General features: G+C 52.7%; 3 protein-coding genes across 12 annotated transcripts in view; 1 reads left to right on the top strand and 2 right to left on the bottom strand.

Annotated features, from left to right (window-relative positions):
* The first annotated feature begins 417 nt into the window (after nucleotides 1-417).
* The window catches only part of PTGES (prostaglandin E synthase), a 28,400-nt gene continuing 4,933 nt past the window's right edge, over nucleotides 418-23,884 (top strand). The window contains exons 1-3 of one of the 4 annotated variants that reach the window (XM_040531570.1): nucleotides 418-430; nucleotides 4,201-4,208; nucleotides 23,715-23,775. Coding sequence is in view for 1 of the 4 variants with exons in the window: in XM_040531567.1 (XP_040387501.1) it covers nucleotides 16,718-16,753 (36 nt within the window). In the remaining 3 variants the exon portion in view is untranslated. Of the gene's footprint in view, nucleotides 431-4,200; nucleotides 4,209-16,596; nucleotides 16,754-23,308; nucleotides 23,468-23,656; nucleotides 23,776-23,884 lie in introns of those variants that run through there. The other 3 variants (XM_040531567.1, XM_040531571.1, XM_040531569.1) reach the window with 3 other exon arrangements.
* Nucleotides 724-6,039, bottom strand: LOC121057406 (torsin-1B-like; the record flags this gene model as incomplete). Its single annotated transcript, XM_040531572.1, has 5 exons — nucleotides 724-2,791; nucleotides 3,213-3,340; nucleotides 4,352-4,527; nucleotides 5,378-5,643; nucleotides 5,757-6,039. Coding segments are annotated over 5 exons (1,131 nt in total), but the record flags the coding sequence as incomplete, so codon positions are not given.
* LOC121057402 (torsin-1A-like) lies at nucleotides 6,039-23,656 on the bottom strand. 7 transcript variants are annotated; one of them, XM_040531557.1, is made up of 7 exons: nucleotides 23,401-23,656; nucleotides 19,338-19,842; nucleotides 12,776-13,047; nucleotides 9,719-11,721; nucleotides 8,392-8,660; nucleotides 8,134-8,309; nucleotides 6,039-7,961 (listed from the first exon to the last, which is right to left on the bottom strand). In XM_040531557.1, the coding sequence occupies exons 4-7, from the start codon at nucleotides 9,903-9,905 to the stop codon at nucleotides 7,457-7,459; spliced, it is 1,137 nt and encodes a 378-aa protein (XP_040387491.1). In that variant the 5' UTR covers nucleotides 9,906-11,721; nucleotides 12,776-13,047; nucleotides 19,338-19,842; nucleotides 23,401-23,656; the 3' UTR covers nucleotides 6,039-7,456. The 7 variants fall into 7 exon arrangements, with proteins under 7 accessions (XP_040387491.1, XP_040387497.1, XP_040387494.1 ...); XM_040531563.1 differs by lacking the exon at nucleotides 12,776-13,047 and having other exon boundaries at nucleotides 6,039-7,701; nucleotides 7,834-7,961; XM_040531560.1 differs by having other exon boundaries at nucleotides 9,719-14,225.

The following is a 23,884-nucleotide window of genomic DNA, read 5'->3' as shown; positions in this document are numbered from 1 at the left end:
CCGTGGTGCCACTGACTGCCTACCTTCTAGGCTGTGATTGAAGCCATGCCCATTTTCAGAAGCAGCACGTTGAAGTTTTCTCCCCAAGGGGATTAAAAAAAAAAATCATTAAGACTTCAGCTGTCTACTTCTGCTCTGAAGCTGCGTCATATGCTAATGAACTTACCAGTCCTAGAATCTGACGGCAAGCGGGTGCTCTCACCTCAGGTATTTATCTGCTTCTTTGACCTAAGGATTGCAGCAAATGACTAGTTGATGGAAAAAAGCAGGCGTGGAAATGATAAACTTCTAGTGCTGACCGGCACCTTCTCATCAGAGGAAACTGTTCAACAAGCAGTGCTGTGGCTCTTCCAGCCTGAGATCTGCTCTTAGTTCTGCTCCATGTGCTATTGCAGCATCAACACGAGCATTTGACAGACAGTGGTAGCAAGTATTTCATTATATCCGAGTCTGAGGTGGCTTGGGGTGGATGGAAGAAGCTTCCTCCAGAGGAGGTGGAAGTGATGGTCAAAGGGTAGAGACTGGCTCCCTGTCAAATCTCCCCTCTATGCACCAGCAGACCTGGCTCGGAGCATCGCCTGCGTCTGGGTGAAAGAAATGTTTGTGTGCCTGACCCCGCTCCCGGATTTGATCCTTCTGAATCCTGCAGGACTAAAGGAGGCTTAATGGAAAGCTGCCATAAAACAGTCCTTTTCTGTGGCTGGAAATAATTAAGGCAAGAGACAAAGTGACTTAAGATTTATTCCAACTGCAGTACAGTAGTATTACTTAGTGTTTTGAAACTGTACAAATAGTTGGCACTTGGAGTAACTGAAACTGGTGACATTTACACCTACGAATAAGTCAGTTAAGAGGCAAAACGCTACTTAGGAAAAGCAACAGTCCAATGTCCCAAGGTTAACGGCTAGCTAGCATTGGGCTCTGGAGATTGCATCAGTGTCAAAGAGTTTGCCAACGTTTGACAAACTCCACGTGGAGCTGTAAAAGGCAATTGACACTTTTAATTTAGAGCTTTACATAAACACTGAGTTCCCTGTTGTAACTTCTCAACATCAGTATGTTAATTTGCCTATAAGTTTTGCATCACATTTTTAAGCTTAAGTATGGGTGAGGGATTAGAAGCTGCAGTTCAAAGAGCCCGCTCCCTTAAAACAGTTTAAAAACACTGCACTCAGACAGGTGATAGGTACTTCTGCCCTGCACGAGGGATGGATAGATGATGAAAGAATTGAAGCTGTAACAACGTCTAAACCCCAGCCTTACCACACACGTGAAGGTTACATCAATCTTTCCCAGCCTCCTAAACGCTCACCCGCCCTTCCACACAGACACCACTTAGTATTAAAAGCTACTATAAAACATACTTCACTAGATAGGTGTGGGGTTATCGGAGGCTGATCTCCTTCCCCATACTCCCTTCTCTGGTTCTCTAGCATTGCATTTTTGTTGCTTACACTTCAGTATAAAAATACACTATTAAAAATAACTTCAGCCATGGAAGTATCTTCCAAGCAGCGTGAGAGGAGGATTACCCACGCCTAGGCTCTTGGGTGCAGCTCGGGGGACTGATGAAGATCTTGAGGACTTCAGGCCCTGGAACACACGCCCAGAGTAACCTGACAAGTTGCAGCAGTCAAATCCTTGAGAGTTTTCCGCTTAAGAAGAGCATAACAGCCTAGTAGGTTGCAAGTCAGACCCCTCTGCTGGGTCCCTGTGCTAAGACAGACGCCCTGGAGTTACCATGTAAGTTCACTCAGTCCCCTCAGAAAAGTATTAAAAGAGAAAATATCACCATTTCTTTTTCCCCAAAGAAGTGGAGTGGCAAGTAATTACATTCATTCCCTTTCTCCCCCATTTAGTACCAGATCTTCTGAGCCCATCGTGACTTTTTGTATTACCATAGCAGGAGATGTGCTAGGATGTAACAGACACAAACTATAATCCTGCTGTTCTGTTCCTAAATAGCTGGATCTCATCAGTAGAAGCCACAACAGCATCAGACTGCTGTGAAGGACAGGGAGCCTCCCAACACTGCACTTTCTTACTGTGACATGGTGAGGTGTGTACCCTTGCAGACGCTATCACAGGCAGGATCACGCCATAAACTCCTCTAACTTGGCTAGCCCATGAACTAGAGCTTCCGTGTACATGGAAGGGAGTATAATTGTCTGCAAGAGTTCCTCAGTTTTGAATTGTTTTGTGGAAAGGCAAATCAGGGATTTAACAATCCCAGCAATTAATAAATCAGGAGAGGCTATATCCAGCGCTGTGTGTGCCATGCTCAGAAGTTTTCTATAGGTTAAAAAAGGGGGCAATATTTGGATATCAGCCAGTTTAGAGATGAACAGTGGGATTTTATGTTTTAAAAAAAAAGTTTAAAAGCCCACGCTGCTCTCTCCAAGATTTTCACCACACTCCCTGCAATAGTAAAAAAATAAAATAAAAAAAAATAAAAAGTGCAAATAGACAAGTTTCCAAAAGCTCTGGCAGTGCTTTGGAGAGGTGAAGGGTAATCAATCCTTGGCTTTCGTGTATTTCACTGCGATGTCTTCATGAATATCCAGCTTGGCCTGTACAGTCTTGCAGCCCTTATCAGAGTAGATTTTCGCTTCTTTTGGGAAGTACGTCATTTCATCAGCCACTGCCTCCACTACCTTCTCATCGACAGCATGGCCACGGGCTTTCATTTCAGCTCGGACGCACATCTTCACGTGCTTGTGCTCCAGGGGCAGAAAGGGAACAAAGTAGTCGATGAGGTTCCTGTCGATGAGGCTGCTGTGCCACAGTCCACCTGCAGGAGAAGGGGGAAGGAAAAGAAAATAGCTACCAAGGAAGGACTTTCTCTAAACTTGGGCCTGCGTAGGGCAGGAACTGCAGACCAGGCTGAATTCACAAAGCAGTTTATCTCGACTGCTGCCCCAGGGAGGCAATGTGTGCTGGTTAGCTGCATGGGTCAGAGGGACTGCACCTTGCAGTTGTCGCTGCTACTCTTCAGTGTCCCCACATAGCACCTTCTGTGCTGAGAGCTTTCCTGTGGCGGGATGACATTGGAGTGAAGGGACAAAAGGGCAGGGAGCTGGGACACCACAGGAAGGTGTGTGGGGGTGTCACAGGAAGCAGGGCAGGGTCAAGGCAGGTGAGAAACAGATTGCAGAAATAACCCTGTCTTATGAAGTAAGGCAATTTCCCATTTTCTGGGGAAAGTGACTTACTGTTCTTGTTATTGAAGACTCCTACAGATAGCACAGGCTCCAGGTCTTTCAGCTGTATCTCTTCCCTGCGCTTCCCACTTGTCCAGAAGTCAAGTGCTGCTTTATTAATTAAGTCACCACCAGCATTGCTGTTCATAAAAGAAAAGTTTACAGCAGTGAGCTGAGACACAATTAAGCCAGAATTCCTTTTTAGCTGGTTACATGAATCGCTAGTCTTCTTGAAGTCAAACAAGTAACTAAAACAAATCTGTAAGCCAAAATGTAGGGGAAAATCTCCAGTTCTTATCAACTGCCATCAGTGTGGGGCAGGTTGACCCCAGCCAGCAGCCAAGCACCCACACAGCCACTTTCACCTCCCCCCACTGCCCCCAGCATAATGGGAGGAAAAAACAGGAAAAACAGAAGTCAGAAGACTTGTTGGTCAAAACAAAGACAGCTTAATAGATAAGGAAAAGAGAAAGGACAAAATTTTTAAAAAGCACACAGCTAAGGAAATCACTCACCATCCTCCCAGACAGACCAGTGCCCAGCCAGTCTCTCGACAACTGTCCTTCTGGAGGCTGACACCTCACACTTCCTTCTCTACCCCAATTTTTCTTGCTGAGCATGGCACTACATGGTTCATGTCAGCTCTCCTGGCTGTGTCCCCTCCCAATGTCTTGCCCACCCCCAGCCTGCTCTCTCTGTGTGCGTGGGGGGGGAAATCCTTGAAGCTGTGCAAACACTTCAGCAACAGCCAAACACCGGGGTGTTATCAGAACTGCTTTAGCCACAAATGCAAAACAGCACCAAACAGGCTGCAACGGAGGAAGTTAACTCCATCCCAGCCAGACCCAGTACAGGGTGCACCCACCCCACAGAACTGTCCCAAAATCTGAGCTCTCAGCTTAACTGTGCCCTGGACCAGTCTCCTGAGCTCAGCACACTGCAGTGACCTGCTGCGCTGTCAGACCTGCTCCACCATAGCCACGGGCCCTGCACTCACGAGCCCAGAGTGTTCCCTTCTGTCTTCGAGGGATGTTCTTCACCCCAGGGCAACTATTTCGCTGTACCTGAGCAAGGTCTCATGGGAACATCGTTAGCATCGTAAATCCGGGTTTATTTGGATATCTCCAACAACTGAAAAAAGTGCTACCAACCTGAGGAAGATGAAGATGGCTTTCCTGTACGACACCCCATCAACCTGCTCGTAATAGTCTAAGAACGGTTTGATGGCATCAATAAGGCCCTGGTGCATCTTGTCCATCTCATCAAAAATGAAGACGGAGTGAGGACAGGCACTGACATTGCCCCGAATCCAGCTCTGCAATTGCTCCTGGAACAAGAAGGTGAGAAACACTGAAAAGCCAGGGCTGCAGAGGGCGTACTGCAGGGTGGTTGTGCGTCACAGACTCCAGAGGCGCCCTTCCAACCGCCCAAATCCTGCACTCACTGGTTGTATCCTTAACCCTAGAGAGGACCACAAACATGTTTGTGATTGAACCATTTAACGTGACACTGAATTTAATTGTGAATTCTTTTCCTGCTCACAAATCAGAGACTTTCTTTTTCTTCCTGCTTAGCATACGGATACGACGCTACAGTCAGGCTAGGATGGGAAGTTTTGGAGAAACGAAAGTGTTTTCTGTTTGATTTAACAGCGTTTCCTCCTTCATACAGGAACCACACCTACCAGCACATCAGCTTGGGGCACCTTCAAACATTGAAATGTGAAGCCGCGAGGTCTCTTGTTTCAAGGAGTGAAGTCACCTGAAAGCTCTCACACAAGTTACACTTTCTCATGGCCCAGTGATGTGGTTTTTAGAGCTCTGCACGGTGCTCCATGGTGCAAAACACCCCTTGGTGACTTCAGGCCAGCTCTCCCACCTGCGTCCCCCTCCCAGTCCACTGTGGAAGAGGGGAGAAGCAAACAAGCCTCGAGGCTGCACAGGCACTGCTGAGCACCACCGGGCTGTGCCCAGCGCTGCTCCAGCCGCAGCCACAAAGCACAGCACCACGGGGCCGCAGTGGTGAAGGGCTCCAGTTAACGGGAGGGCTTTTAACGATGGGCTCCTCTCCCAAAAAGCCAGCAGCGGATAGCACCGGCGGGCGGGCTGTCCCTCGCTGCTCTGGGGCAGCTGTCAGCCGCTCTCCCAACATTTCGTGCCCGTGTGGGATGCGCTCACCTGGTAGAGCTGCAGCTGCTGCGGGTGCGGGAAGTGCAGGGTGGCCAGGAAGAGGTGCACGAACTTGCTGCGCAGCCCGGCGGGGTGGACGTGCTGCGCCAGGAGCTGGCTGAGGAAATTCTTCCCGGTGCCGGCCCAACCGTGCAGCGACAGCGTCAGCGGCTTCTTGGGGCTGGGGTTGTGGCTGAAGCCCGTCACGGCCCGCAGCACCACCTCCTTGGCCAGGTGCTGCCCGAACAGCCGCCCGTCCAGCTGCTCCCGCAGCGCTGCGGGGAGAGCCGCCCTCAGAGCCCGGCTGTGGGGCAGGGGGTGCCCGGGGCTCCCCGCTTCCCCCCCTCCGGTCCCCTCGGTCCTCCCCCCCCCCGCGTCCGCCCGGTACCGGTGGCGTTGAGGCGGTGCCCGGCGCTGGGGCAGCACTCCACGTAGCTGCAGTAGAAGCTGGGGTGGGACAGGTACCCGGTGAGCGCCGAGGCGACGCCGATGGCCAGCCCCACGCTGAGCGGCTCCAGCGCCGCCAGCCCCGGCAGCAGCAGCAGCAGCGGCAGCAGCAGCCCCCGCCGCCCCCGGCATGGCGGCTCCGCGGCCCCGCTTCCGTCCCGCCGACAGCGGGCGGGAGGACGAGGCCAGGCCGGCTCCGCCTGTAGCCGCCGCCGCCATCTTTGTTAAGGGCACTGGGGGGGGGGGGGGAAGGGGGGGAGCGCCCTTTTGGTGATTCGGGTGGGTCGCGACGTAACGCTGGGGGTGACGTCACGGGTCGCAGTGACGGCATTAGGTTCTGGTGACGTCATGGGGTGAGCTGGGACCAGGCCTCGGTGCCTCAGCTCCCCCCCCAGAGCTCCTCTGGGGTGGGCTGTGGGGGCACGGCCCCACGCTGTGCCTGAAGGGCACTGGGAATGAAACCCGCGTTCACAGAGACATCAGCGTTGGAAAAGCCCTCCGAGATCATCGGGTCCAACCGTCCCCTACCACCAATGTCACCGCTACACCCTGTCCTAAGCACCACATCCAGCCTTTTCCTTGAAGAAGCTTCCAGGGCGCAGTGTGGCTGCACTCCATGCAAGTTCCCTAGGCCCCCGACCTTAGATGTTGGCCACGCTGGGGGAGCTCGGTGTGCTGACTGTAAGAGGAGCACTGCGGAGCTCGGTGTGGAGCAGAGACAGACTTATAACAGCTAATTGGGCATCACTCCCAATTACTTTAACACAACAGTGCCTCAGCCCCCAGTCTCCTCTCTCTCTCCTCCCTCACCACAGCCCAAGGGAATGGCATGGCAGCCTCAGGCACGGGGACGTGGCAGCAGGCAGTGATGGCAGCCTGCCGAACCACTACCTCAGCATGCTTCCAGCCCCCTCTGTGAGCATGGCAGCAGGCAGCTCCCACAGACAGACACACGGTGAGCCAGCACCGGTGCCTAGAGACCAAGAGAAATGGCGTGGAGACACAAAAGGTTTCTCCGTGCCATTATCTGGCACCGGTGCGCTGTGATCCCCAAGCAGACAGCTCAGCAAGGTGTGATGGCCGCGTTGGCATGAGGCAGTGGTGCCATGCGTGTGGGCTTCTGAACTGGGACCGCTGCCTCTGGCCAGGCCGCCTGGGTTTGAACCACTCGGTCTCCTCCTTGGTGCTTTGGTTTCCACATCTGTAAAGCAGGAGCTGTGGTGCTGATCTCCTGCGTGATTTCTGTGAAGAAGGTGGGTGACAGGCTGTATAAAGCAGGCTGATACTACTCCACATGATGGTTATTTATGAATAGATTTTATTAATTAGGGCAATGCTGGGTGCAAACAGTCCTGCCACAAAAGTGGGAGATTGTCCTCTTTAAAATACTTACACTTGGGAGTGATTGTGTGGCAAAGAGAGCAAGCCTCATCCTCCATGCATGTCCCTCTTCTGCTTACTCTGTGCTATGATTGTTGCATTGCCCTTTGTATTTATTTAAGGGCTCTTCTGAAGGTCCCTCTGCTATGGAAAAGCCCGAATCCCATCAAGGACGTGTAGCTTGATGGGGAAGGGAGTTACTGGTTCTTTCATCTGCTTTGGTCGTGCAGTAGGAACACAAGGCGTTTGGCCTCAGAATGTCTAGGTGCTCAGAGTCACTTTGGAGGCGACAGTCTTGCAGCCTTTGCTGGAGTAGAGTCTTTCTTCACTGGGGTAGTCGGTCATTGCCAAGGCAATCTCTGTGATGAGGGCCTCATCCTCAGGATGCCCTTGCGCACGCAGCTCCTCCCGGACACACTGTTTCACGTGTTTATATTCAAGAGGAAGGAAAGGGATGAAATAGTCAATCAGGTTCTTCTGGATCAGTTGACTTTGAAAGAAACCACCTGGAAGAGAGAATGGGGAGCTTTCCCATCTGAGTGCTGCAGAGGCCAGCGCATTGCTGCACACTTCCCAGACCAGTCTGCAGAAGACACCAAACATCAGCAGTCCTGGAACTGGGGCCCAGAGGTACTCACTGTTTGTGTTCCTGAAAATTTCCTCAGATAGCAGATGCTGGAGCTCCTTCACAGGGATGTCTTCTCTTCTCTTCAGACTTCTCCAGTAATCAAGAGCAATCTCTGTTATCTTATCTCCACCTGCATTGCTGTTAGGAAAGAGATTTGTGAGCTCATTAGAGCTGTATCTTTGCCATCTTTATTGCTCAGATCTTGGCAGTGGTTTAAGTTGCAGTCAGCCACAAACCTATTACCAACTGTTACTCCCTTTGTCCCTGCTGATTCTTTGGGACTGTAATTCTCTTTTTTAGCTTTCCTTACTTCAAGAAGATGAAGATTGCCTTGCCATAATAAACTCCATCAATCTCTTCATGGTAGCCAAGGAAAGGCGTAATCGAGTCTATCAGGCCATGTGGCATCTGATCCATTTCAGAGAAGATAAAAAGGGACCTTGGACAGGCACTGACATTGCCCCGAATCCAATCCTGCAGCTGTTCCTGTGAGAAGAGGCAATGTTATCTGGGGCTTGCACTCACAGTTGCAGACAAATTAGAGAAAATGAGGTGCAGCTGGAAGTACCTTGTACAGATGGACACGTGAGGCGTGTGAGAAATGCAGTACCGTGTCAAAGTGGTGCACAAACCTCCTTCTTGCTATACTAGGCTGATAGAAATTCTCTGCGATGATACTGCTGACAAACGTTTTGCCTGTTCCAGTCCAGCCGTGGAAGGACATCACCAGGGGTTTCTTGGGCCGTTTGGAGTAAATATTTGCGCTCAGAGCTCTCAGAATTAATTGGACAGCAAGATGCTGGCCAAAGACTTTTCGCTCCAAATCCGTTTTCACAACTGGAAGAATGAGAGGGGAGACAGAAAATATCATTTATTCGTCCCTTTTTTTGACTCTAGCTGAATGACCATCAGAAAGAACAATTATTCCCTGCCCTCAGCCCATGACGAGATGGGCAGGCATCCCAACAACATGGTAGCTACTGCCTCCTGTGAAGCCCTGGGATGGGTTCTAATTTACTTGAGGGACTTGTTCTCTACATATGCTAAATTCTCCTTAACTGTTTTTGTGGCATCTAACGTACCTCATATTTATAGAAATAAGTCCTTCTGTTGCTGTATCATGTCCTCTTAAAAAAGAACCACGACTGTTTTTTTTCAGTGGCTAAAGTGTTAAAAACCAGCCCGTTTGTAACCAGCCAAATCCAGAGCCGGTATGAAGAGATGCATTGAAGTACCTGGAGGCACACAGGTCTCAAGTGCTTGAGAATTTCCTTCAAAATCTGTGCCCTGAAGTTAAACAATATTTGTAGTCCTATGACAAAGGGGTTGGGGATTTCCAGGTGGCAGGATCTGGAATTTACGGTTGAAAGGTTGCGTAAGCTTTTTTCAGACTCTGCACTAGTTCCCTACAGGCAGGGTGAGCCAGCTGCCCGTCTTCCCCTTTCTCAGGAGACTTCCAGCCTGCTTGGCTTGGGGAAATGAAACAGCAATGTTCTGACTCTTAGAGCTACCACTGATCGCTGCTCATTTGACATCGATTATAGGCCACTGCTGCCTGGGGTCTGGGATACCACCGGGGTGTCCATCTCACGATGTGGGATCGTTAGCTCTTAGTCTTAAATTTAGCTACAGAATTTTGCCTGCTTCCGCCAATGAAAACCAAGACACGAGCAAGGAAAAGGCTCCAGTAATTGTACAGCAAGCAGGGAATGTGTCCTCATGCGGGATAAGCTAAATGAGAAGCTTTTGCCTTCTGGAGCTGCTGTGGGCTTTGACTCTCATCTTTCCACGACCACCCCGGGGATGCTGGTGTTAAGAGGGAAGCCATCGCCACCCTGGGACCGTCAGCAGGCCCCACTGGCAGCTGGCTCCCGATGCCCTTGCCACTGCCTTACCTGAGAAGTTCAGCGTGTCCTTCACATTGCAGCACTCCAGGAGACGGCACTTGAGCCAGGAGTGAGAGGAGAAGAGCTGCCAGGTGATGGCGGCACCCCCCATGAAGAGCGAAGCGCTGAGCGGATCCAAGGCTGGCAACAAGGCGGGCACGAGAACAAAGAATACACCAACGCTCAGAAGCTTCATGGTGGAAGCTGAAAGCCAGCCTGGCTCAGGAGGGAAGGAAAGCGAAACAGAAATTGCAGAACAACTCCCTGCAGCGTGGTGCTTCAGGCTGCTCCAGCAAATGGGAGCCGAATTTCCTGTAAGCTGGATGTGTTGATGATTTCATGTCGCGGGCAAAGTTACCGCTCTGTGTGGTGAGAAGTGAAAGTGTCTGAGCAGGGCATCGCCCAGGAACGGGCGGCATCGCGTGGGGAGAGTGAGAATTTGATCAGAACAACCCCAGCTCTGAGGAGAGCAGGACTGGGACCTCATCTGAAGTGAGGTGCTAATTGATCTGGTGATTACAGGACCATAGCGGTGCTTGTTCTGGGCTCAGCGCGGGGGGCTGCGTGCAGCCCGGAGGTTTCTTTCTGTGCAGCTCAGAGGACTGGACACATGAGAAAGCTGCTTTTTGAAAGCAGGTTCTCAGAGCAGGTATTTTGTCCTGACAGCTTCGTGATCCCTGCCCTGCCAAAACAGCGTACTTGCAAAGGGGAGGGACAGACAGCGAAACGTTTTTCATTTTCTCAGTAAACATTTTTTAAAATGATAAAATGTGAAAAGCACATGTAAGTAATCCCCATTTTATTTTTAAAAGCGTCGCTGGAAAAACACCGAACAGCATTATTTAGTAGTCAGTGCACACGTTTAACACTTGATGTCTCTTGAAACAAGGTTTGCCCTGTGCAGCTTATGGGGAAAGCCACGGCGTTGCCCATTTCGGGTCCTCTCTGTCCGCTGCCCTCGAGCCGGGCACAGCTCCTGCTCTTGGCTCCTTATTCCAAGGCAGCTTGCCCAGGCGGCTCCCCTACGGGGGGTGTCCCCAAAGCCCCATGCCCTGGGCTGCCCAGGAGCTGAGGCACACGGAGCTGGGCTCGCTGGGCTGTCAGGCTGCCACCTCTCCTTCAGCTCAGCCGGAGCCTGCCTCGAGGAAGGGATCAGCACTGGAGGCGTCGTGCAGGTTTCCTTCTTGCCTGGACTCTCCTGAGGTCAGTTCAAAGGATATTTTTACAGAAGTGGCTTGATACAGCTGAAAAAATACTGGGAATTTTCCGGTCAGCTCTGTTTCCTCTATGCACCAGTCCTCTGCATTTGGCTGGGCTGAACGCTAGATGGGGTGTCAGACAAAGGGTTTGGGCCAGAATTTACGGGGGCAGGACGACTGCAAAGACTGAACGTCGTTCCCGAGAAAAACAGGAAAGGAGGTTTTTAAAAACATCGCCTTAAAAACAGAGGTTGTGTTATGAAATGTGATTTCTTGGGATATCAGACAGGACAGTGCTCACGGCTGCTCGGGCTCCCCGAGGACAAGAGCCTCACAGGCAATCTCAGAGGGGACCGAGAACAGCCCAAGTTATCTCCCAAAGGAGGACGGAGAGTTTGAATAAAGAAATGAGGCGGCAGAGCTGCGATCTGCAGATTCTTTTGGCTGCACATCCGAGTTAAAGGTGCAGGCAGGTTGCACTGCTCACCTCGCAGAGCTCAGCAGATGTTTTCCCCTTCCTCTCTAGGAATAGCGTGGTCCTGAGAGTGGTGAGATGGGTGGTCAGCCCTGAATCTTTCTGGGATAAAGCACGGCAGCAAGTTGTGTCTTAGAAAGGTTGTGTAGGCTTCGCAGTTGATAATCTGTATTTTCTCCTCAAATATATCTGGAACTGAGCCTCTTCTGACTGACTGTGTGAGGGGGACAATGTCCGTAGTAAATTCTTCACTTTGGTCTTCTGTCCTTCCACGAGGTTCCACCAACCTGCAGGGGACCACATCTCCCAAACTCGGTTAAAAAATACAAAGTGACACGCTAGAAACAACACAGAGAAGGAGAATTATCTCATTCATGTACAAAGAAGGGGTAGCATGGGACACGTCTATAGATCTTCTCCTTTCCATATGGGAGGGAGGTGGCATATATTTCCTATACAACAATAGGATGTATGCTGCCTAACAGGTACCAGATGGGTGTTTAAATAACCTTCAGCTGCAACATGTCATGCTGTTATCTCATTATCCCTTACAACTTAAATGGGTTCAAGCTGGGCCCGGACATAGATGAGATGTCTAATAGTGGTGCTGAGGCTGACACTGATGGCAATTTCCTCGAACAGCTGTCTGGAAGCTCCAAGTGGAGCACAGACCCTGCACACGCAGCGTGCGGCGTGTCGTCTTGTTGCCAGTTGTGCTGTGCTGATGAGCACCTTGCTCTGGCCGGCTCAGCACCCTCCTGTGCCCCCCAAAACCAAAACTGGCCTCCTGTCCTGTGCTGACACCAGCCCCCATCGGCGTGGGGCTGGGGCGGTCGGCCAGCAGCCAGTCATCGTGAATCAGCCGCCCCAGGCTGAGGGAACTGGAAATTTGTGGCTGAGAAGAATTTTCCAAAAGCGTTTGGCGTGTAATGGGCGGTTTGGGGTGTCCGTGACCTGTGGTGATGATGGGTGGTGGGAGTGGAAGGGGGGGAAGGTGAGGGTGTGGGAGAGGTAAAGACATGGGGAATTACAAAATGGGGGAAAGTGAGGATTTGGGGAGCAGTGGGGTGGGCTGGAGGACGTGGGGTGTTTGCAGCGGGTAGGCAGGGGTGGGATAGGGCAGGTGGTGGGCAGGGTGCCTTGTAAAGGGAGAGACAAGGGATGCAGAGGTGGAGTACTGAAGGCCAAGGATGAGGAGAAGAAAGTCCCAGGAGAGAGCTTTGCCTGCCCTTTCTCTGCTTTCCGTATGTTGAAATTTTCTGTCACCCGCCCACGGTTTGATTTGTGCGTTGTTGGTTTAAAGGCAGCGCTCCCGGGGCTGACTGTGAGCTTGAAGCCCTGTGGCAGAGAGCCGAGGGAGTTTGGGATATGGCTGGTTAGCAGTATCAGTACCTGGAGAGCCAGGAAAAAACATCTTCAGCCATGGTTCAGGGTGATAGGGATCGGGGTTGCAGCCCTGCCTGGTGTCCTTGGAGTGCAAGAGGTTTCCAGATAAGAGTTGTAGGGTCAAGGAAGCAATGCTTTTCCAGAAAAAGTCTGTGTTTTTGTCGGAAGATGTGTATATTCTCTATATTTCCAAGGTTCTCTATATTTTCCTCCATGAAAGAGGTTTGGTAACGTGACTGCTGGTTTACATGAGGTGCTGGGCTGGCAACAGGTTCTCACTGGAAGAGAAGAAATGGAAATTCTCTTTTCCCAGCATTCATTTTAATCTCTACCTAAGCACATCTCTTTCCACATGCTCCTCTCCCTGCTGTCTGACCCTAGCTAGACACTCTCTAATGCTAAGAATTTTTCTGAGGAGACTTTGATTTATTTTTACTTTTTTTTTTTTTTCTGTATGTGTGGTTTGGGTTTGTTTTCTTTCCCTTCTTCAATTTCAGCATCATCTTCCAAGTGTTCCTCGTCCTGAACACAGAGACGAGGCAGCGACAGGAAAAGGCTGTCGCTCTGACGTACTTTGGGATCTCTGAAGGAGGGGGTTGCGGTGGGCTTTATCCAAATACAGAGCCTGGCTAAGCTCTGAGGACGGCACTAACGCTGCGGGAAGGCTCTGACTCACTGGAATGCGTTCGTTGGCCTTTCTATAATGTGATGGTTATAGAAATAACACCAGGCACCAAAACCTACATTAACGATGAGCAAACATTGTCTAATCCTGGCAACACCCCAGGAGTCAAGAGACTGTCATCCTCCTCTCGTAGTTAGGGAAATTGAGGTTTGCAGACAATGAAAGTTCTTCTTAATGTGACCGTGTGTAGCTGGAAAGCTTATAGCGAAGGGATTAGCAGCTCTGCTCTCTCTTTGATATCTTTGCTCAAGAGCTTGAGCTGTGATTTGCCTTGAGCAGGTTTAAAAATCCTTGTCTGAGACACAAAATCAGAGTTCCTCATGTCAGCGTGCGCTGCTGGGGGTGGATGGTCGGACAAGGAAAGGTACGGAGGAGTTTGGGATGTGGGTGAAGGGGAAACCAACCTCATGCACATGTACAAAAACCTCTGCCCGTGTGAAATAATTCCTTTGTCTGAGCCCCTATGAAGTTCTGATGTACCTGTAGGGTTTTTTTTTTTTTCTTCTGGATGCTGTCTCTAGAGAGCATAGCTGGGAGGTTCTTCCCTACAAAAGAAAAGGATTTCCCATCTGGATGCCCAACCTGGAAGTCCTTTTGCCTGAGCCTATATTGCGGTCAGAGAGCAGCCTCAGTGCATTGTACAAGCAGAATAAAAAACTAGCCCTGGGGGCGTTGCAGCAGCACCAACCCCGAGCAAGGTGCAGCAGCTGAGGGGGCAGCAAGGTTTATCAACGCTCCTGATGCTGCTAGGCCATGGTGAATGCTGACAGTCTGCAGAGGGGAGAAAAAAAAAAAAGGGGGATTTTTAATCTGATACCAGGTGGTTTTCAGCAGGTGGAGCTAGCCAGGTGGTGTGATCTGGTGGGACAGGAGCGAAAGCAGGAGGAAAGGTGGGACAGGAGTGAAAGCAGGAGGAAAGGTCTTCAAAGCCACGCTTGATCTACAGCACCGGCGTGGGTGAGCGAAGCTGCTGCCTTGCCTCCTGTGGGAACTCCCCTGAAAGGTAATGTTTTATGGGTAGGTGCAGGGTGGCAAGCTGGCGGGGTGCTGCTCTGCTCCTTAAAGCTCTGCTCCTTAAAGCCTGGGAGCTGTTGCTGAGGTGCCTGTCTGACTTTCAGTTGTATTCACCCCCTCCAGCAACGAGGAAGGAGAGGGATGGAGAAGGGCTCTCAGGACAAGCACAGGGAGGCATTTGAGTGCCCAGCACCCAACCTGGCTCTGCTCCTCCTCACCCCACAGGTGCCCGTGAGGGAGAAGGGATGGTGGGGCAGCACTTTGGCTTTGGGAGGACAGAAATTTCTGCTCACCTGAGCGGGAGATGCCAGGGCTGCTGTAGTGACAGGATCTGAAAACGGGGTTTTTAAATCTGTAGCTGGGCAATATTAAGAGGCGTTTGTTCCTAAAATGGATTTTTGTGGCATCGACACACTCCAGGCTCTTCTGTTTTGGTGGCAGGAGTGAAGAGGTTAAGATACAGTTTGGAGAAAACCTTTGTAAAGAGTATAAGTACCTGAGCTGCGAGGACAATGGGGCTCAGGGTGTTTTGTGAGCTGGTTTGAGTGTCTCTGGTTGCAGGGCAGGAGGATACAGTAGCTCCAGGGCTGACGGTGTCACCCAAAGCCAGCCGTACAACACAGCAGCCACAGGAGGACCATGCAAATGGGAAGCAAAATTTGGGAAGCAAAGCAGGAGGGGGCTGGTGTGCCACCAGCCTCACCTTGTCACCCGTCACTGCCCAGAGCTGGCCCAGCTCCTGCATGGTTGCATCCGGGCTTTGATTTCAGGGCCTGTGTTGTGCAAGATCGAGACTGAATAATGGGTGAATTTGAAATGACAGAGCCAGTGGACAGGCTATCAGGTTGCACTGCGTGCTGTTGGTTAGTGTCTGTTTTGACTTGCAAGCTCCTGGTGCAGACATCACGTCACCTGTGGTTCAGTGACCAGGTCTGGGGACTGTGCTGTGACCCCGAGGGTCTGGCCACGGAGGTGTCACCCAGCTCTGAGCAGCACAGAAGTCACCTTAGCTGTGCTGTGAGTTCCTCATCAGTGGGGTGGGGATGCTGTGAGGCTGGGTTTGCCCGTCCCAGTCCCATATTTACTTATTTTTAATTGAGATCAGAATCTGAAACTGGAGACTGTTCCTGCTTGGCTTGCAGTGGGTTCCAGTCTGGGACTAGGATCTGCTTTCTGGTTTTGTTCTCCAGGCTGGCTTGGAAGCAGCTGGAGCGGAGTGGTTCTCGTCTGATCCCATCTGTGTAGCAATAGTTCTCACTAAGAGAGCACGAAATAATAGGGAAACTCTACCCCATGTTTACTTCTCTCTTAAAACTTGATTTCTATGGCAAATAATAACGTAGGGATGAAAACTGTGTGAAAGGGATGAAGTCTAAACTTGACTAAGTAAGAAAACACTGCACTCAACGTGGCGGGGGAGGATCGCTACGGGAAGAGGATTATAGGGCGTAAGTAATGCGGTGCCCTCCGGTCACAGGCTCTCTGATGTGGCGAGTGGCTTGTATCTCATCCAACGTACATAAGGTGGTGGAGCTATTAACCAGCCATCCCCGTCCAACGCTTCGGGACCCTTAGGTGAAAGAAGGTCTGAAAGCATTCAGGAGGCTTTGGGCTGGACTCGAATCAGAGGCTGCATTTGGCTTGGGGTTTGCAAAACTAAACACCCTGCTCCTTCTCCCATCTCCTGTGGAAGAGCAGTAAATACAGGCCACTAAAATTAGTCCTGCAAAGCAGCTATTCCAGCTGGCGCCTCTGTTTTTCCTGCTCCTTTGGTTCATGCTTGGGTAAAGACCTCTGTCTCGTTTTAACCTGACTTTGAGGGACACGTAGATCCACCAGGAGGAAGCCATGCGCTGCTGTAATTGTACCCCAATTTGTTCTGACAGGCAGAGCCTGGCTGCCCTTGGAGGTTTCCGAGCTGGGCTGGTGCTTGCTGGCTGCTCATGAGGCATGAGGAGGCTGTTTGCCAATGTCAGGGAGGGATCTGAAAAGGTTCGGTTCTTTTTCCAGGAGAAACGTGGTCTAACAGGGAGGAGAACGGACTCTGCTATGAATAGATGATTGCAGGCAGGGCCTCAGTTTCCAGCTATTGTTAAAATGTGTGTGAGAGCTGGGAACCCTGTGGCTGGCAGTGAGCTGGAGCGAGATGAAAACAGCACGGAAACGCTTGACAAAGAACAGTGTTCGGGCTATGCTAGCAGCAGAGGGGACTGTGCTGGGGGATACAGAAAGGCCACGGAGGAACAGAGATGAGCAAGGCAGATCTGCTGCCGGATGGCTGCGGGGTGAGTGTCTCAGGCTTGTCTTCTGCCAGAACATAGCTGGAATTCCTTCAGTTTGGAAGTAGCCCCTCCAGAGTACTAAATAACTTGGTGCGGAGTCATCCTAGCCCCCCCTCAGTGAGGACTTGTGGCATTTAAAAGAAAAACGAGCTCTTAGGAGGCCGAAGGACGGTTGGAGTGTAGTGAGTTGGGAGTCATGTGCTGGTCATCTGCTTGCTTCAGCGTTGGAGGGAAATAAGAAAGTATGACTGGGATAATCAAAAGCACGGAGGAATCTCCTTTGAAGAGAGATGAAAGTGAACGGGACTGTGATAAAGCTGAGTAAGAGGTGATTTCACAGATATGTATCAAAGGAGGAGTACGCTAGACAAAGCTGAGCAAGGACTGCCATTCTTCCTAACCCCCAGCGTGCCTCTGTGATATGAACGAGAGGGGAGGCAGATCCTATAAAAAGATTATTATCATCATCTTAACTTAAACTCTGTTTTATTATGGAACTCTTTGTCCGTAAGGAATTCACTGTCCATTGTCAGCCAGGTAATTTAATTTTAGCAGTTTGGGAAAGTGACTCGACACATATAATTATCAAGCATTACCGTCAGCCATGACAACAACAACTTGGGAAGGGGAATTAAACCTCGTGATTCAGAGCTTAAATTAATCCCAACCTTTGAAGGGCACCAGGGTGTGTATGGGGCCAGTGAGCTCTCTACCCCTGGTAGGTCGTGGAAATGGTGGTGGACCTGAGGCTGGTGTGGCTGGGCAGTTCCCTGCTCCTGTTGAGGGGAAGCAGCCCCCTTCTACCAGCAAGCGTCCCACAAAACCCTTTTAATCACCCAAGTCCCCTTGTGGGGCAGCTCTAGCCCTGAAAACGTGGCCTCAGCATCCTGCTGCCCCCATCTCTTCCCACCTGGTCCACCTTCTCTGTTGTTAATGAGTGAGCTTGTTCAGTTTTGGCCAAGCTGGTGGCACTGTCAACAGAAATGTGCCGTGCTAGGCAGATGCCTTCTGCTGCGCTGTAAATATTTGTAATGAGAACCTCTCTCCTCGTGGAGGGCTGCGTAAAGCAGTCGTGGTTGCATAAACACAGCGTGGAGCAGATTTCTGGAGCGCACGTCATGGACACGGGAATATGGCCTGCGAGTCGGGAGAGCCATCAAGGCACCGGACCCGTCAGGTTGCTGGAGGCCTGCTGGTGGATCGTTCAATGGGGAAGAAGTCGTAGGATGGTTTATCTGAGTGTTGTTGCCCACGATGTCACTTGGACATTCCCTCTGGAAGGTTATCTGGTCCTACATCCCCTTCTCTTTCCTTGCTGTGGGTTTAGAAAACATGCCCTGACTGCTTCTAAATTCCAGCTCAGTGGATGCCGCGCTGCACAGGGCATGTTGTCCCTGCTCTGACGTCCAGGAAGGGGTCTGTGAGCTTCCTTCCCTTCTCCTTATCTGCTGCTCTGCCACCTTGGGACGTGACTCTGCGAGCGATCCTGGTGCTGTGAGCAGGAGGGCAGCTGGGATGAGAGCTTCCAGGCAGTGGGGACTGGGAAAAACACAGCTAAATTGCTCCCTGCTTTCCAGGCTGATTGCGGGGAGGGTGTTCTTAGCACTGGTGGGGTGTACTTATTAATAACGTCAGCACCAGGGCCTGGAGCACCTTTCTCCTGGCTGCTGAGGTGCAGTTGCTGCAGTCGCCGCTGCCCACGTAGGCCCAAATGACACGTTGTGCATTGGTAAAGGAAAGGGAAAGTTGTAAAATGCACTTGGAGCATTGCTTACGGGCTGACAAGTGACTTCATCCGAACTGTGAAAAATCTCAAACCTCCAAGAAGTGTTCCTTGGAGGCCGAGCCAGGCACAGGGCCCCAGTTTGGGGCTGTTTATGGGGGGAACAACCCATCCTGCTAACAAGCCACCAAAGCAGCCTGATTTCACCTCAGGCAAGGTAACCGAGCTCCTGGGTGGGGGGAAGAGACGAGGGCAGGAAGAGGAAGTGCAATTTTTTGGTTGATTTAAGCTCTTCACGGTGTCTGCCACATAATTCTCGGTGACTAAGCTCGGAAGGCATGGCTGAGGTGAGTTGAGGAGCTGGCGGCGGGGATGTGCTCGGGGCAGTTCGTGCGGGCCTGCTGAGGAAGGAGGACAAGCGCCTCGCTCCAAGAAGTGCGAGCCTCCAGGAGATCAGCGTGTGTGATAAAGGGGTTTAGAAAACATGACCTATGAGGAGGGGCAGGAGGAATTAGCCCTGTTTAGTCTAGGGGCGATGGAGGGGACAGAGAGGACTCGGGGTTTTGAAAATAAGCGCTGTGTTTTGGAAAGGTTTGTGGTGGGTGAAGCTCGGTGGCAGGCTCTGAAGGGAGGCTCTCCGTGGAGCTGCTCTCGCCAGGAAGGTGTCACTGCTCCGCTGGTTTCGGGAGAGGTGAGGACGCACTGACCCTTCCCTTCCCCTTGTGCTACCTTTGTGTCACTGCAGCAGCCTGAAAATGCCTTTTTAAGACCTGTTTTCAACAGAAGGCTTCAAAATGGGTGAGTTCTGCTGTTCTTCCTGGGTTTCAGAGAGGGTTAGTCTGGAAATGAGAGGTTCCCACTTACCTCAGATAGGTCCCTGACATTGAGGTGGGCACAGGCTGCACTCCCGAGAGCGAGCAGAGCCCCGCGGGGCAGCCCAGCAGGTCACAGTGTGCTCAGGCCCTGGAGAAAGGCCACCTCAGGTTGTTTTCTCCTTCAAGCTCCTCTTCAATGTCAGGCCTCTGCAAGGCTGAAACGTGGGCCCACATCTGCGCTCTGTCCCGGCCGTGTTAGGCAGCCAGAGCTCTCACAGCTGTAAAACGTGCCCCGAAACATGGCATGTGGAGGCAGGACCGTGCAGCATCCCTACCTTCGCTCTTGCTCAAGAGCATCCCAGCAGGGCATCTGTAATTGTTTTGTATGTTTGCAAATGCTTGCTTCAAGTCTCGGGAACGCTTCCTGATTTTGGAATTTTTGGCAGCAGGATTTAGTTCTCTTCTCTCCCCAGCCTGGCTGGGAAACCCCCTCTTTTTGGCCAATAACTTAAGTGTTTTTTTTGCATGCTGTTTACAGCTGGTAGGATCCGGTTCTGGGGAAAAGAAACGCGTCGTGAGTTGCTGCAGTGTGAAGCAAGAGAGAAGCTGGCTTTCCGTGCCCTGTCGCCTGTCGCCCACCGTCTCCCCATGGCAGCAGTGGCAGGTGCAGCTCTGCAAGGAGCCAGCCTTTGGGCCAGCTGGGTAAAAGGGAGAAAAAAGCAGGGAGAGGAGAGGAGCTTCCCTCCCAGCTGGGCTGCATCCCTGTGCGCGCTGCAGCCCAGCCAAGGAATTCTTTCCTCTAAGAGAAAGCTCAGGCGTGAATCCATGTGAAGCTCAGACCAAGAAAAAATAATCTGCCTCCCACATGCTCGCAGCCTGACAGCCTCTTTTCCAGCAGGCACCTCCCTGGGGCAGGAGCGGGGCTGGGAGCAGGGCAGCAGCCCCGTGGCGTTTGGGAGCAGATGGAGCCCGAGGGAGAAGCGGGGAGGACGTGCCACTGCCTCGTGCACTTGGCCTTGGCAAGGAGGAACAGCAGCTGCCTCTGCCATGCCAGGGACCCCAAGCCACAGCACCCCTTCCCCAGGCCCCTCTGCTGCTGCCAGCATCTGGTCTTCCCGAGCACGATGCACAATATGGGAGAGTCCCATCACACATTCTTGTGCCTGAGGCCTCCCAGGCAGCTCCTGCCAGTACAGCTGTGGGGAAAATGCTTTACAAAGCAACAGACAAAATCTCTGAGAGTTTGCAGGAAGGATGAAGCAGTTTTGGGAGATGCTCATGCTGTTGGTTTTGCTGCTGAGTTACTTTGCGGTGTCTTCTCCTGTCCCACACACCCCAAAGAGCAGCGCAGACCCCAGGGGACAGGGAGCTGCATGTGGGGCAAGGGCATTTCACTGCCAGCTGGGGCAGAAGGTGCGGCACGGGCAGGGCCCAACCACGTCACCCTGGCTTCATGCAGGCTGAGCAGGGAGCGCAGGTGGAGCACCTTTCTGGTTGATAAATAGCTGAAACAACTCATGCCTTTACTTGAAAATGTGGCTGTGTTTGAGCCGGAGCAGCGCTGCCTGCCGTGGGTCACTGGGTTCCCCCAGGGTTGGCGCCTCTCTGCCTGCTCCTGGGCTTTGTGCTGGGAGAAGTGGGAAAGGAGGCACCTGTGCTGGCAGCAGCCTCCAATCAAGCTGGGAATGTGGCTGAGCACTGCCTGCAGCCCTGGGCAGTGGCAAAATCCCAGCTGTGCTCAGGGAAGGGCTCTGCACTGTGTCCAGCAGCAGGTAAGAGCACCCTGGGGCCGTGCTGCTCCCTGCCTGTCTCCGGGCTGCAGCAAAAGCCTCCTCCTTTCCCCACAGCTCCTGGGGTCACTCTAACCTTCCACTAAATCTGCAACCCTTTCAAAGCCTGGCCCTGATTCTTATTAATCATTTCTCCAAAGAACACTGTGTTTTTTGCTAGCAGGGTTGGTTTGGGGTGGGTGTTTTCCTGAGCTGAGACCTTGTGCCCTAAAGGCTTTAGGGCACGGCTCATGTTGTGAAGCCATACTGCCCTTAGGACATGGTTTATGTTCAGATGATGGCTCTGTCCTAGCAGGATGTGATCTGTGTAGGAGGATCAGCACGCTGACAGTAACAGCCTGCTTCCTCCTAAATCTGTGGGGTGGCTGAACTTGCTCCTGGTAGCCGGTGTTGCCCCATGCCAGGAAGGTGCCGCCCTGCAGAGGCTGTGTCCTGCAGTGCAGGACCCCAAAATGTGAGGCTGGGACCCCAGGAGCATCCCGTCTGCCTTCAAAGGTGGCTTCTGCCCCTCATCCCCATCCACAGGGGTGCTGTGCCCTCCGTACCGGGCTTCAGCTCTGTGAAATGCAGAAACCCATGGAAGAAAGAACTTTCTTTGCCTGCTGAAGGTTTGTACACCGTGGATCCCACCCCGCACATCCAGCACGCGTGTCTGGGTCTGCTCCAGGGGCTTACACCTACACAAACCGCGTTTCTCGATCGCTTCATGTAATTTATATTGATGCGAGTTGCTGGTGCAAATTGGCCAGGACTTCCTGCCAGCACTTGAATAACACCGCAGAGAAAGTCCGTCCGTCTGTCTGTCTCCAGCTGCCAGGAGAAGTCCTGGCTTGTCTGCAGGTGGTACCGAGCTCGTGTGTTCCTGCTGTTCAGCAGGGCGTGCTGCTGCCTCGGGAGGGGAAGGCACAAGAAGGGGTTCTGTGGGATGCCCGTGGGCTCGGCTGACAAACCCAGAGCGGGTCCCTGCAGGGTGTGAGGGGTCGGAGAGGGGCCCAGCTGCCTGCCCCAGCTCCAGGCTCCTGGAGGAACCCTTGCCCCCGTGGCAGGGCTGGTCTGTGCCTCGCATCGCCCAGCCCTTGGGCACCGAGGTCCCCCCCGCTGTGGGGCTGCTCCCCTGAGCTGCACCGAGGGGAAGTGGAGGCGAGCGGTTTGCACCCGGCTTTGCCATCGGCTGCTTGCGCTTGGCAAAGGCAGAGGAAACATTCCTAATGCTCAGCTTAGAGGGAGACGTGCATGGGCTTGGATGCAGCCCTGTGGTGACACAGGACCTGGGCTCAGGGTGAGCACCCAGCTCTGACTGCAGGGTTTGGATCCCCCCGGCCGTTTTGGGGTCCCTCACAGCCCTGGGAAGCAGCCAGCCGGAGCCATTCCCTGCCTGGCCACCGAGCACCACACTGCGCTGTGCCAGGACTCGTTCCATGGCCTCCTCGTCCCCAGGGTTCTGGTGACTGGCTGTGAGTGCCTCCCCTCAAGGCTGGGCATTCGGGGTGTTCAGGGGCTCTCTGCATGCTCACAACATCGTGGGGCTGAGCCGGTGCATGGCAACGGGTGGCACGGCACCTTTGGGTCCATGGCATCACCCCACACCCACCCTGCAGAGCAGCCACGGCGAGGGACATCCAGAGGTGGATGCAAAGAGGTGGCAGATCTCTGCACCAAGAGAGGGGGCTCCTGCTGTCCGTCCTGCCCTGAGCCCCCCCAGAGAGGGGGCTGCCACCAGCATCCCACCGCTGGGGACAAACCTGTCCTTGTGCAGCAGGGAGGGCAGGGGGGAAGCAGCACCTGAGCTTGGTCCTGGTTCCTCTTGGACCAAAGCTTGCTCAATGGGTAGTTAAAAGGTTAAAAAGCACAAAGGAACAAGAGCAGACCTAGAAGCAGCAGTGCTTTGGTAGATTCTTTTGATAGATACCAGCCATCCTACTCTGCTCGTTGGTTTTCTGGGCCTTTTTTTTTTTTTTTTTTTGTGGCTGGAAACAACTTTTCTGTTCTAAAACATCAGTTAATGAAACAACCCACTGACATCCTCAAAGCACTGATTTTCCGCACAATCTCTGGAAGTTTCCATGTGCCTGACACACGTCTTTTCGTGTGTTTAAAGGAAGCCGAGCCCCGGACCCAGCCCTCCCACCCCCCCCAGGCTGGGGGAGCCCCTCTGTGCCCCACGCTGCAGGCTGGGGAAGGAGGAGTTAAAGGCTCGCAGCTGAGCAGCAGCCGAGCTGCGACCCCTCCATGCAGGCTTAGATCCTGCTCTTTCTTTAGCTGGCCGAGGAAAGGCAGCTCCAAATTCAGGTGCCGCTTTCTAGACCGGGGATAACGTCGTACCTGGCTCCCCTGCTTCACCTTGCTGGAGAAATCCCAAGCCTTGCTGTCCCCGGGGCCGGGAGACTTGGTCTGTGTTTCCTTCTGCTGTTTGGGGCTTTGGGGTTTTGTTCGTGCTTGGTGGCTTCGGGAGCATCCCAGTGCCCTTTTGGGACAAGGGACGGCTCTGTCCCCTGTCCCTTGGCAGGTGGCAGCGGAGGGGAGGGCTGGCTGCCTCTGCCGGGGAGTGCTCAGCCCATGCTGGGCGGGACTGGGAGCAGTGGGAGCGCTGCCACGGAGGGGTGGCTGCGGGATCGGAGGGGTGGCTGTGGGATCAGAGGGGTGGCTGTGGGATCCAGGACGGAGGGAGCGCGGCAGCACAGGCTGGGTGCAGCCGAGGTAGGTGCCTTCCTTCTTCCCACCTCCTCCTCCCTCCCAGGGCTGCTGATGGGCGAGGGATGCTCTTTGCAGCTCCAGACACAAACAGGAGGGGAGCTGGGTCTGGGGG

Source organism: Cygnus olor, chromosome 19, assembly GCF_009769625.2.
Source record: "Cygnus olor isolate bCygOlo1 chromosome 19, bCygOlo1.pri.v2, whole genome shotgun sequence".
NCBI classification, from domain to species: Eukaryota; Metazoa; Chordata; class Aves; order Anseriformes; family Anatidae; genus Cygnus; species Cygnus olor.
Note: the sequence above shows the minus strand (reverse complement) of the source record. Positions and strands in the feature narration are given on the sequence as shown.

Coding starts and splice junctions, on each gene's coding strand:
- LOC121057402 (XM_040531560.1), bottom strand. CDS start 9,905: ATGAAGCTTCTGAGCGTTGGTGTATTCTTTGTTCTCGTGCCCGCCTTG. Junction 8,661..9,718: donor GGACACGCTGAACTTCTCAG/GTAAGGCAGTGG, acceptor TCATTCTTCCAG/TTGTGAAAACGGATTTGGAG. Junction 8,310..8,391: donor CACGTGTCCATCTGTACAAG/GTACTTCCAGCT, acceptor CTCTTCTCACAG/GAACAGCTGCAGGATTGGAT.